The sequence below is a fragment of the Sinocyclocheilus anshuiensis genome, unplaced genomic scaffold (assembly GCF_001515605.1).
Source record: "Sinocyclocheilus anshuiensis isolate Anshui unplaced genomic scaffold, SAMN03320099.WGS_v1.1 scaffold610, whole genome shotgun sequence".
NCBI lineage: Eukaryota > Metazoa > Chordata > Actinopteri > Cypriniformes > Cyprinidae > Sinocyclocheilus > Sinocyclocheilus anshuiensis.
Genome location: NW_015544150.1, coordinates 176,010 through 189,980, shown reverse-complemented (window position 1 = coordinate 189,980; position 13,971 = coordinate 176,010). Strand labels below are relative to the sequence as shown.

Below are 13,971 nucleotides of genomic sequence, written 5' to 3'. Positions count from 1 at the left end.
TGGTTTCGGTTTTAACCTAATCAAGATCTTCTCCGCATGGAGCTTCTATATTTCTCTAATATTTTGAATGAATAACGTAGCAGCGGCGCGTCTCGTGGGCTAGACTAGCAAAACATTAAAATTCAACAACATCACTTAAATCATTATCACCGCATCTCGCATGCCACTGATGACGCTCCCTGATGCACACCTAACATTCAAATGCAAATGTTTATTTTACATTCGACTAATATTCATTCTTTATTTACAAACTCCTCATCACAGGCAGGCACAGCACTCATTTCAGCATGTGTTCGTGTGTGCTGTCTGCGTCACTCATAGCACGTGCCTATACCATGCACTAGGGCTACACGATTAATCGGATGCGATTGTCATGCGCATTTTGTTAGTAAATCCGGTTCTGTAATCAGCAGTAAATCATCATCACATGCTTTCAGATGGAGCAGCATTTACTACACAGAGCCGTAGTTCACTGACAAGTTACGCAAAAAAAAAAAAAAGAAAAAAAAAAGACGATTTTATTGCGCGATTATGAAATCTAAGAAGGTGTACCGTCGATAAATATTGATACCGTTTTATCGCCCAGGCCTACATGCAGTTCTTCCTGCATGCTTTTCCCTTCTCACTCGACACTTTAAATGAGACCTCTCTCCGCCATTAGACTTCATTTTAAAATAACCTTTTACAGTATAAGAGCTAGAATTGTGAATTGAGCTCAAAATGTAAAGCAAGCTCCCTTTATTCCTGGAACTGTAACTAGATCAGGTGTCAAACCACAGTGTTTAATATACAGCGAGTTTACGTTATAAAACACCAATAAAATATCTTCCATCTGACTGAAAGGCAACTGCGAAATCATTACTTAAATATCAACACCTCCGAATCACCAGTCATGAACACTTTATTCTCAATCAAGATGCTGACTGGATGACCGAGCCAAGTCACCTGCCTGAAATAGCAAATCAGAGAGACTGTGACTTTAGTAAATGCTAGCGTTTCCCTGCTCAGTAACGGCTGCAATTATTCTTCCTTTCCCTGCGTGTTTAGAACATTTGGGTGGAAACGTCTGTGTGTGTGTTGTGAAACAGTGACTCATGCTAACCACCAGGGGGAAGAATAATGAAGCGAGACTTGCAGGGAACACAGTGAGTGAGAAATAGATTTGAGGGGGTCAGCTGGGGATTCTATGTACACTGGTGTGTGTGTGTGTGTGTGTGTGTGTGTGTGTGTGTGCGTGCGTGCGTGCGTGCGTGCGTGCGCGCGCGCGCACATATGTGTCCTCCTACTTGCGTTTGCTCAAACACACAAACAGTCACTCTATATTTTCCATGGCATGACTGTGGTGTTTATTCTATACTGGTCAGCCATGTTTTCCAGTAGCTGTTCCTGCTATTCTGAGACAGACGTCACACGAACACACTCTTAAACATCTAAATACATTAACTTACAGACAATACAAGATAATTTGCCATGACAGGAATAAACTACATTTCACAACATATTAAAATAGAAAAACTATAATAACGTTTGATAATTTTTCTGTTTTACTGTAGGGGATTCTATGTACACTGGTGTGTGTGTGTGTGTGTGTGTGTGTGTGTGTGCGTGCGTGCGTGCGCGCGCGCACATATGTGTCCTCCTACTTGCGTTTGCTCAAACACACAAACAGTCACTCTATATTTTCCATGGCATGACTGTGGTGTTTATTCTATACTGGTCAGCCATGTTTTCCAGTAGCTGATCCTGCTATTCTGAGACAGACGTCACACGAACACACTCTTAAACATCTAAATACATTAACTTACAGACAATACAAGATAATTTGCCATGACAGGAATAAACTACATTTCACAACATATTAAAATAGAAAAACTATAATAACGTTTGATAATTTTTCTGTTTTACTGTATTTTTTATCAAATAAATGCAGTCTTGGTGAGCATAAAACACCTAAACTTCAATTTTCCCCTGATCAAATTTGCATCATTCCTAACAATACTCCTAACTATAGTAAAATTACCTTAACGTTCAGCTTTCCGGGTCATACAGAGGTGAACATATTTCTCAAGTAAAGCAGCAATCATTACAGGAAGTGCTTAAAAGTAAAGGCCAATTTAAAAAAGAAACATTCTGCACAAAATAAAGATAAGCATCATAATTAACTCTGCTTCAGACTCAGAGAAAACTGGGGTTACGGTATGTGTGTGTGGTGGTCCGCTGGGACAGGTGGGGTGGCCTTTATCAGGGCCGTCAGAGGGAAAATGCATTTTATGCTCTGCTTACCCCCCTTTTCTCTTTCCTCTCCCTTGTCCACATAGCAGAAGAATTAGGCAGCAAATTGCTCCCTGTGTGACATGGGCCACCAGTGTGTGTGTGTGATTCTGTCTGTGAATATGAGAGAAATGTCAAACATGATCATCTAAACGTCAAGCTACATCTTGTGTGCGCAGGTGGAAACCGTTCTCTTCAACGTAGAACAAACTCCAAAAAGATCCCACTCTACTACTAGAACATGGCCCGTGGCATTTTGGCACCATTCCCAGCTCCCTGCAGGGGCCTGATAAAAACTACTACTGCTGAACTAGCTTATGACAGAGACTCCTCATTTACACCCAAACATGTTTCCTTCTGCTAGAGAACCAAGAGTAAACCTTCTCACCTCTAGATTTCATCAGACACTATAATTGTCAATCATCTGTCACTACAGTAACAGTCAATCGCTGTGCTTGATTCTAAAAGGATCAGCAGCATCATAAAACAGAACAATGTAGAAAGTGCAGGTCTGAGACTTACATCTGGATACTCTTTGACAGGTACAAAGAGTTTCTCCTGTAGATGTACGATGGGTCCCACTGGCTCTGGTAACTCCAGGGGGTGTTTGTCCACCAGACCGTTCACTGTGTCGTTATACATGTCTTTCCTCACTCTGGTTATCTCTGCAGGTAGAAAAAAAGACAAACAGATTAGAAACGGCTGAGAGAGAGAAAAAACAGACAAAAAGGTCACGAAATGCAACATTCCCTTCATTCACGTGAGATGCCATATTCCAGTGCACTTCCCCGTAAATTCAGTTGCCAAATATCATGAGTAAAATCAACAAACAGACATTTTTAAATTTCATTGTAACAGGAACTCACATGCACACAGTAAGATCGTTTTAAACAGAGACTCTTTCATAGCTGGCAGCTCCAGACGAGGTTAAACTGCTGCTGCCAAAACATGATTAAGCTCAGGATGTCCATTCCTGTCACACTTACACACACAGCTTAACCTCATGATCATTCCCTCCCTCACACATAGTGGCTGTGCTTTAAAACCTAGTGAGCTAAATGAGCTGATAGTTAGAGTTTGAAACAACCAGATGGCGCAGCAATCACAGACCTGTTGTGGAATATAGAGGTGAATTAGACAAAAAGATCTATCTACATTAAGAGTCATTACTAGGGACACACCGATCTGATACCAGGAAAAGTGTCGGAACGTTGGGGGCGTTTTGAAATGGAATGAGCACCAGGCATGCAAATCCAACACTAGCTTTAGTCATGATTGTTCAAAAACATGAAACGAATCATGCGTTATATTCCAAGTGTTCTGGAGTTGCATGATAGCCCTGAATGACAAACAAGCTGGAATTCAAGTTTGCTGCTCTCAAATAATTCTCCACTCTGCAAACACTACTGAGGTCAGTAAGAGTTTTTAATCTTTTAAAAGAAGTCTCAGAAAGAATAAATTTTTCTATTTGATTATATTTTAAAATGTAATTTATTCATAAATAGTTCAAAACAGTGAACAGAAACTACAATTGTTTAAAAGAGAATTTCTTGTAACAATTTTTTTTTTTGTAACAATTTAATAATTAAACAACATTAAAATTGAAATGATTGAAAACGTAAATAAATATATACAAGTCTGCATGTATTGCACTCTGTTCTGCATTACTAGGCATAAATCCGCACTGACACATGTTGTCACCTGTCTCAGAGCAGTATCAAGGAAAAAAAAGTGGGATCACAGCATCACTAGTGCTTACACACTAGAGAAAACTCTGACAGAGCGTTTGACGACTACGAAAGTGTAAGATCCAGGTCAGTCTGAAATCAAGTGGGAATAGAGCAAATTGGATTTCCTAACAGACAACTGGACCAATCTCTCTGAAATTCTCATTGGTTGCTGGATGCCTATCTAAGAGTAATTTTTGGCCACATGGAATATCACTTTTACAAACCCTTGCATTTTCCCCTACACAGCAGTCCGTCTAGAAGACAATGGATTTGCAGCATTCTCTGATGAATTGCAAACTAATGTGTGGCACCTTGAAGTTGACTCTGAAGAACTGACTTGAGGAGGCCTACAACACTGATACTAAGTGTGTGGGTGTTTCATGGGGCCCCAGAATCCTGGGAGGGGTTGAAGGGTGACGCAAAACCCAGATCAGAACAACAGCAGCTCATGTATGGGATGATATTAGACTCTAAATGATTAATAGATGCACGCACAATTATCCATGTACTGCATACATTTTATACATGTATCTTAATAACCACAAACAAATACCTTTCAATTTGAGTCTGTGGAACTCGGGATTAAATGATTGTGCAGCGATTTGTACAAATACAGACATGTTTGCGAATAAAATGTTCTGTTCTGCATTAATATATCATAAATTGCTCATGCAAAAAGGAATCTGTGCATAAGTGGATCAGGTGACAGGCGTGCATTAATTGACGTCTAGTTCAAGTCGATCTTGTTCGGTTTATTTGGATTTTGAGACTTAATTTTCGCAGTTTACAGCATTTCATGTCGGCTCGCAGTTAATCGTTACATCCCTACTGATTAGCCATCTTTGCAGTATGAGAGAAATGCACCTTTCATATAGTCCTACTGCATTGCAAACTCTGCAGCCTGTTCACTATCAGAATAAAATACAGTCAACCAAACATCTAGATACACTATAGAATCTAGATACACTGGTTAATTAAAACGGCCTGTAGTACAATCCGTGCCGTTCAGCCTGAGCTCGGGCTCCAGAATAAAGTCATTAGCCTATAATGCGAGATTAAACTCATTAAATATCCAGAAAAATATAGAAATAAAATATTGAGAATAAAAATAATAAAATTTCAAGAATAAAGTCATTCATCAGCATCGTCAACTTCATCTTTACAGACACTCACTCAGAAAACACTTTAGTAGTAAGTCGCCTAAATAAAATATGTTCTAGCTATTTATGCGATCCGCTTGAGCGCAGAATAGGCTATAGCCTATAAAACGCTCGTTTAGTATAGTTTAAGTTAATTTAATAGTTTAATTAAATATAAACATGCGATTACTAATGTCTTAAATGAGCGACTATAATAGCCCTTTTAATAATCATAATAATAGTAATAATAATAATAATAATAATAATAATACAAGGAAAGAATAACTGACAACGTGCCGTTGAATTACAGAAAAAAAAAACTGTACACAATGGAATGCGCACATGTGACTGGGGCTAGTGCCATCTAGTGGTCGCTGATTTTCTGTGGCTCAGCTGCATGTGGATCGCGAGCTGTGTGTGTGGATTGGGCAAGGCTTAAAGGGCGGAACGAAAGTCTCAAAATTCAAATGAATAGACTCAGAAGATACGTGAATGAATGCACGTGTGTCGCCTGATCCACAAATGCGCATTTTAATCGCTACATGCACAAATCATGATACTTTAATACAAACTATAACATTTGTATTCACAAATATGTCTCTATTTGAACAAAATGCTGCATATTAAATGTAATTCTTAACTCTGCAGACACCGGTTGAAAAGCATTTGTTTCAAATCGTGTACACGTTAATGAATTGCACTGGGACTTGTTTGTTGGTAGTTGTGTGTGTGGGGGACGTGAAATGCTGTAAACTGCGAAAATTAAGTCTCAAAATCCAAATGAACCGAACAAGATCGACTCGAACTAGACGTCAATTAATGTACGCGTGTCACCTGATCCACTTATGCACGGATTCCTTTTTACATGAGCAATTTATGATATATTAATGCAGAACAGAACATTTTTATTCACAAACATGTCTGTATTTGTACAAATTGCTGAACAATCATTTAATCCCGAATTCCACAGACTCAAATTGAAAGGTATTTGTTTGTGGTTAGTAAGATACATGTATAAAATGTATGCAGTACACGGATAATTGTGCGTGCATCTATTAATCATTTTGAGTCTAATATCATCCCATACTCATGGCCCATGTAAGGATGAAACCTTTTACACAACGTAGTTTCTCTCACACATGCAATGAGTCCCAGAAGTTGTGACACAACTGCTGCAAGTATATTATCCACATTTACAGAACTCAATCCATCTTCTCTTTTGACCCGAGCGCAACCTCATATTCCTCCACCCTTCTCTTTTTCCATCCCTCGCTCTCAGCCCGTGTCTCTCCCTCCACCTTTTCCACACACTACAGCAGGAAGGATTTCTCTCTGGCTCTCTGGAGTAAAAGTGCTGCATGTTTTATATTCTTGGACTGCAAGTGAGTAGTTTAAAGTAAAAGCAGGAATTAAAAATCCTCGACTCAACCAGAAATGGGTCATGAACAAGAATGCCGTTCATTTAAATCTTCTCCCAGGCTCACACAGTATACATCCCTCACCATATGCCCTTTCAATATACATCAGAAATAAACGTAAGTGTAAATGATAACCTGCGGTGTACATTTTTTGCAATGTTTTATTTTTGCCTGTCTTTGTCACACACATACACACCTAAAAGCACTCTTAAAGAAAAAGAGCAAATAAAACATTTAAACTTAAGTGTTTCTGTCCTTGTGCTGTACTAGAGAGGCACAGCGAAATGCCACATTCCCATAAAGTAGCAGCGAAAAAAATTCTTTGTGCGAGTTGTAACCATTCTGGGATCACTTTGATAGGTATGCTGATGATGTGCTGCCTGTTCCACTACCCGTAACTAAACTACAGGTCACTGTATAGTTATGAAAACACAACATGTGGGCTACCCTACACTTTAGGTGTGGGAAAAAAGATTTACAGACCAATCAATTAACAAAAATTAATAATGCACTGCTGAAATGCAACCATAATTGTTTTTTGTAATAGCACTGACAATGAAAATGAAGACTTCCTACCCCTGTTGAACCGTTTATAAGTCTGTAAGATTTTAAATGTTTTTGAAAGAATTATTTTATGCTCACCAAGGCTGCATTTATTTGATCAAAAACAGTGACAATACTAATACAATTTTCCATAGTTTTCTTTTTCTTTAATATATATTTTATATATTCTATTAAGGCTGGCTGCGATAGTCAGTGTTGACGGTGTTAAGCCGCAACACCGGTTACGTCACTTGCCCATAGTGGCACCATGGATTTTTATAGTAATGGGAGAGAGCAGACACTATAATTAAAAACGGAACACGGTTGCTCAATGCAGTGTGCTGAACAACAGTCGCATCACTGATCAGCAGCAGTCAGATTTCATTTATCACGTGAGGAGAGTGAGTCGAGCTGACTGACAAGAAGAGTGAGGTGAGACAAACAAGACGATGGCGAAAGATTTAGTTTCGAAATGAAATGCAAAAGTGCCTGTGCGCCAATATTTTGGATTTTGAAAAGCCTGTTGACTTTTGCGGTTTATCTAAGGTGATTTTGGAAGGTTTTTTTTATATTTGTTTCTTATATTGGTTCCTTATATTCTTAAATTGGTGTTTGCTGATTTTTACTTCATTTAAACTGTGTAATTTATTTCATTTTACATCAAGATGTATGCCGTGCCTCCAAACTTTCTAATTCGTTTTGTTAATAAATGTTCTGTTTATTATTTATTTGGTTCCACAGTGTTTGCAGATTTTCAGTTTTTTTTTTACATTTAAACTTTGTGCAAGTTATTTGTTATTTTATATTAGGCCTATCGCATGTTGTATTTTTATTTGTTGTTAATAAAAGCTCTGTGTTTAATATAAGTGAGTTTGTCGTTGTACAGTTTTGTTTTCCATTCAAGCAATTGATATGTAATTGCCGCTACTTGGAAAGTGAAAGTAAAATGCGCACTGGCATTTACAAGCCATTTAAAAGCAAAGGAAAGCGAGGAAGAGAGGGAAAACTCCAACAATCTTTTCCCAATATTTTTCAAGATTATATGATGAATAGGAAAAAAAAAGAAAAAAAAAAAACACTTTAAAACAGTTTTAAACTCAGTTTTCTAACAGTGTAAAAGTCTAAACTGCCACTGTTGATTTTTCTAAAAAAAAAAAAAAAAAAAAAAAAAAAAAAGAAAAAAAAACCCATGAACTATCTCTGAACTTTTGAACAGTAGTATATAGAGGGAAACACAGGGTGATAGTTTGGTTTGACACTTTAAAACCAAAACAATCCTCCACAAAAAAGCGGTGAGCAGGTAAACAAGGTTAAACACCCCGAGACCCTGAATCGGAGGCGGTCTGAACAGACTATAGTCTTTCTCTCTCCAGTCCTTTCACTGCCAACCCATCCATCAAAAGAACCATACTGTCCTTTTGTTTGCTAATATAAACAACATTACTACCACAGTAAAGATGAGCTATAACTATATAAAATGGTTTATATAAATATATATAAATGCTATCCATGGAATATCCATATAAGAAATAGAGTTGTCTGGCTCTCATATTAAAATAAAGGGTAAACAGGAAAAGGCTGATGCAAAGACAGAACTGTTACTGTGAAACCTGCTGCTTTCAGCACTTTTGCAAACATCAGCATCCATCTGTCTTAAGACTAGTTACTTATGAGTCATTAAACAGACATTTATAGTAATGAAGCAAGAGTGAAAATGTGCAAGTCACAACCAACTTGTTATCAGTAGGGCTGGGTATCGATTCAGATGTCCCGATTCGAATCGATTTAGTTTCGCAAGCTCTCGATGCGATTCTCGATTTTTTTTATTACATTCAGTGAATATAGTTTTAATACAAATGCTATTGATATTTTAAAAAAATGAACAGTAAACATCATAACACATTAATTTAAACATTAATTCAATTTATCCTAATCAAAGGAAAATCATCATATAGTGAGACGGCAGAAGCTGAAAACACCGTGAGCGTCATTCTCGCTTTAGTAAGTGTGTAGTAAACAAAACAGTGCGCTGCGCCATTCATTCATGCGGAAATCATGGTGCCTTATGCGTGATATCAAATGATTCTGCAGATTTATAGTATTACTATAGCATTTCACCTGAGCATTGCAAATCATGCGTATGGCCATGATAAGTGCTGAATGAATGACAGGCTTTCTGTTGTAACATCGCGCAAGGTAAATAAGGGTGACATCTAGTGCAGATCTTGTTTTAAATGTGTGCTAAAATAAATACCGGAAAAGATCGATTCGCGGCTTTTGAGAATCGATATCGAATCGACGTCATTTAAAAAAATTATTAATCGAAAAATCGGTTTTTTTGCCCAGCCCTAGTTATCAGTTAAAGGGCTAGTTCACCCAAAATGGAAAAATCTGTTATTTACTCACCCTCATGTAATTCCAAACAACTTTATTCAAATGTGATATATTGAAGAAAAAAAAAAACATGTTTTTGTCCACATGTTGTTTTGGACCCGACTGACTTTCATTGTATGGACAAAAATACTCATTAAAATATCTTCTTTTGTATTCATCTGCCATTTGGATTCATGCATTGTCAGAAGAAAATAACAGCTGTGATATTAAAATATACCAGTATTATTATAGTCAAGCACATCAGCTTTTCAAATATTACAACAAAAGTGTATAAACCTCGGCACAGTGAACAAGCCTTGGTTTCAAAGGTCTTTACCTTAAAGAGGAATTTACCATTTCTCTTTGAAAAACCCTTCATTGATAAGGGATGGAGGATGAAGTGGAGCGAACAGCGAGAGTTTAAGGAACGGTGATTTTGCTGGTACTTTAGATGTTACAAAAGGATGGAGAGTGCTCAAAGCTCTTTAAGATTAAAATAATAGAGAGAGGTGCTTGAGATGAAAGTCTGCTAATGTACAAGTTTTTCCACTTTGAAGCAATGCACTTTAGCTATCATAAAGCACAGCTAGCCTCTGCAGCCACAAGATTCCTGCTTAATGCATTCGCTGCTTTATTCAAGCTGCAAACGACTTTATCTCAACAGACAATTCAATTCTGCGCTTAACTTCCAAACTGAGAAAAGGGGATTCTTTTGGAGGAAAAGAAAACAGTATGCTCGAGATGGGGCCTTCGGAAAGTGTGTAAATTTCTTATCAAATGTACACACCTTTTTTTAAAGTGTAAAATCCTCTGCCTCCAAAACCAGAATTCAGAATATTTCACTGCTGATGGCCAGCAAGTAATACTTTCAGATATGTTTGCTCCATGCATGAATTCTGTGAACTCAGCACAGCATTTCATGTCTTGCCGGGGAGAATATTTTCCTGCAACATTAATATGACTTTTCCAGAGAAATATGCTGCCGAGTTTAAAGTGATGCAACAGCTTGTCAAAAATCAGGTGATGGGAGCTTGTTTATGCAGGTACAACATGCAAGAGAATCTGAATTACCTTGAAGCAGTCAAAATTTTTCATGTCATAAATAAAGAATTAAACAGTAAACACTTGACACTGCAAAAACAATCACGGAAATATGCTATACAAAACAATTTGGACTGTGAATAAGAATATAGTAAATAAACAACAAAGTTCTGCATGTATATGTGTTCATCCCTACCAGGAAGTAACTGGAAAAACTGTACATTAAAGAGTAGCATCCATTCTCATGTTAACGGGTGAGAAAAGTAGTAAATGTATGACAAACTCTCAAGTATTGTAAGTGAGCATTGACTGGTCTCAGGGTAATGAACTGATTTTTTTGTGTTTGTTTGTTTATTGCAGTTTCTCTCCTTTAACTGACTAGTGGCAGGGCTCGCAAAATCGCTAGCCCGACGTCCCGGGGCAATTGTGTCTTCCAGTCAAGCTACCAAAATATATCACTCCCCTGTCCGACGGGCTATTTTGAATACAGGGTCACCACGGGTCCTTAAAGTATTTAGTTGTATCAAATTTATGGCCATAAAAAGTCTTAAATACCTTAAATTGTATAAGAGAAGTAATAATTATAATTTCAAGAAGTCTTAAATTTGGAAACGAAAAGACATGACTCGCAATATGGATTAATGTGACGATTAAACAAAAGACTATGATTTCATTGAATAAATATGAGCTGCACGTTTCAAGTCAAAACACGGCATGGGTGTTTTTATATAAATGTATCTCTGCAGAGCATCGACTGTCTTCAGAAAGGTTTCGATGGCATTTTCATTTCATCTTTCCTATAGGCTAATGCCTGATAAAGTAGCGTTTTTGAGTGCAGCTCTGCTTTGTGCACAGCCGTTACCAGGAAAACCGCTATATTTCTGCAGTTTCAAAAGCCCCAACTAGTGGCAGAAAATGAATTTGCATTTTCATTTTCAAAATCTGCTGGTTTTGTTCAGACCAATGCAAACATCGACCATGCTTTAAATGTAAAACAAGCTAATGTGCCTTCTAAAAATCTGATACCGATTATATTGGTGCATCTCTAAAATAAATAAATACATATATATATATACATATATATACATATATATATATATATATACATATACATACATACATACATACATACATAATTATTTTTTCTCCCTATCAGGACAAAAGAAAAGAAAAGAACTCTGCTTCTGAGAAAGAGGAAGGGAAAGGTGAAAAAGTCAAACAGAAAAATCTCTCTCTCTCATTCAGAGTTTACATGGTTGGTGCCGCCACACAGCAACTCAAATGTAATCAGTTACAAGAGATCGAACTACAACACTTCTACTGAATCCTACAACCTACAGAAAATAATTTACTGAAAGGAATTGAACAATTCTGGTTCCAGTTTCCACTGAGTTTGAAAATGATTATTGTAATAAATCTTAAAGGGTTCACCAATAAATGATAATTGTCATCAGATGCTCACCCTCATCTTGTACCAAATCTATAACAGAACAGACCGGGCGGGCATACAAACGTAATGCCAGGTTCACACACTACTCCGTCTGTGGTGCGCATTTTGTCCGCGCCCATATTAACGGATCAGAGCGTTCACACTGCACGCGATTGTGGTCCGGCAGTGCGCTCCAGGAGCGGTGCGTCTGCAGCAGTCATGCTGCGATCGTTTCCGCACGGAGTCTATTTCTGCTGTGCTGCACGCGCTGAATTAAAGTTACAGCACAAGCTTGTATTACTGTACTGTGATAAAAGAGAATCACAATGCTGAAAAAGCATTTTCAGTAACAACGTTTGGATTTGAAATCAAAATAATGGATAAATGTTGTGTTTGTGGTAAACAGCCGCGGATCAGGAGCGGACTGCAAACGCGTCCTGTGCGAAAGCAAAATGAGTCCGTGCTGCTTCTGCACCACATACACATTATTCTTTTCTTTTGGCAATATGTTTCAAATTCACACTGAATGCATTAATGACTGTAAAGCATGTCTGTGTGTCAAAAGCGTGATAAAAATCGAAATAGCAAAATTGATCAAAGAAATTACGATAGGTTTTTTTTGTCCATAGCGCACAGCCCTAGTATGAATTATCTCAGCATAAACCGGCTACAGCGGCAACATGGCTGCGCGAGCGAACAAAAATACATAAATGTAAGCATTTTTGGGCATTAATAAAGATTTTAACGAAATGAAAAAATTCTGCGTTTTAGCATGTCTGATTACTTGAAAGTATAAAAAACGAGTTGCATTTATTCTTACAATAGCCTTGTTTTTTTTCCTCAGAAATTCTGTGCTGTGTATTTACATTAAGGCATAAAACATTCATTTAATTTATCTTTATGACATTCTAATTTATTGAGATGCACCTGTATGATATGAGGATAGTTTTACTGAAATGAAACGGTCAAATGCTCATGAAGTGACTCTCAGAGTAGTTCTGGAGATGTTGTTCATGTATTTATGTCCTCATTTAGTGAGACAGCAGACATTAATATCACAGCGTCATGCGCGTTTCAGTACATGTAGCAAACAAAACCGTGCGTCTGCGCCATTCATTAACACAGAGACACGCAGAATTCATATTTAAATAGTCGTTTTGCGGCTTAATATTTACAAATACTAGAGGGAGTGGGAGTGTGCTCACTTGTGTGTGCCCGCACGTTTGTGTGTGTGTGTGCGCGCGCGCATCGGGGCGGAACTCCGCTGTGCGCGATACAGAGAGCGCGAGCATGTAACGTAGAGACAGAAATGACATGCCGCCCTGTAAATAAGATAAATAAAATAAGGCTATTTAGTTTGTTTAATAAAAGAACAAGGTATAGACCTGTTCTATAGGAAAGGTAACTTTAAATGACTTCTGTTGTGATCTGGCGCTATAGAGAAAATATAATTAAATAAAATTAACTTGACCTTCAAGGGGGTGAGGGGTGCCGTTGGGGGGGGCGGGCCACCCCCCTAATATAATGGCAGGGGAAACACTGGTTAAGAGTCAACCACGCCTACCTAAAACGGCTTCCGTAATTATGTCCCCACTGGATGCAACAAATGCCTCGTTTATAATGGGTTTTAATGTTTTTGTCTCGTCGCTCCGGCAGGGACAAGGAATCACAATATGGCAAGAGGCGTAACATTTCCGTCACACGCTTGAGGTATTCGGTAGGGATGTAACGATTAACCACGAGCCGGTTGAAAATCGATTCAAATATGTGACGAGTCAAATCGGTTGAGATGCTAAACAAATTGCGATTCATTTAGGGGTAGGAGTTTATATGAATGCATGTCTGAGGGGGAACTTACAGTCTTTAGAAAAGTTTAGATGGTATTTTTCTATTCATCTTGCCTCTGTATAATGCATATTAAAGTTCATAAGTGCAGCGCTCCTTTGTTTACAGCGGAAACCAAGGAAAGGGTTTAAGCGCCACCTGCTGGCAGAGAGTGAATCTGCGTCTCATTCAGCTCGTCTGCT

General features: G+C 38.0%; 1 protein-coding gene across 1 annotated transcript in view; it reads right to left on the bottom strand.

Annotated features, from left to right (window-relative positions):
• The window catches only part of LOC107695181 (protein quaking-A-like), a 103,453-nt gene that overhangs the window by 57,596 nt on the left and 31,886 nt on the right, over nt 1-13,971 (bottom strand). The window contains exon 2 of the mRNA XM_016494998.1: nt 2,794-2,936. Coding sequence (XP_016350484.1) covers nt 2,794-2,936 — 143 coding nt within the window. The remainder of the gene's footprint in view (nt 1-2,793; nt 2,937-13,971) is intronic.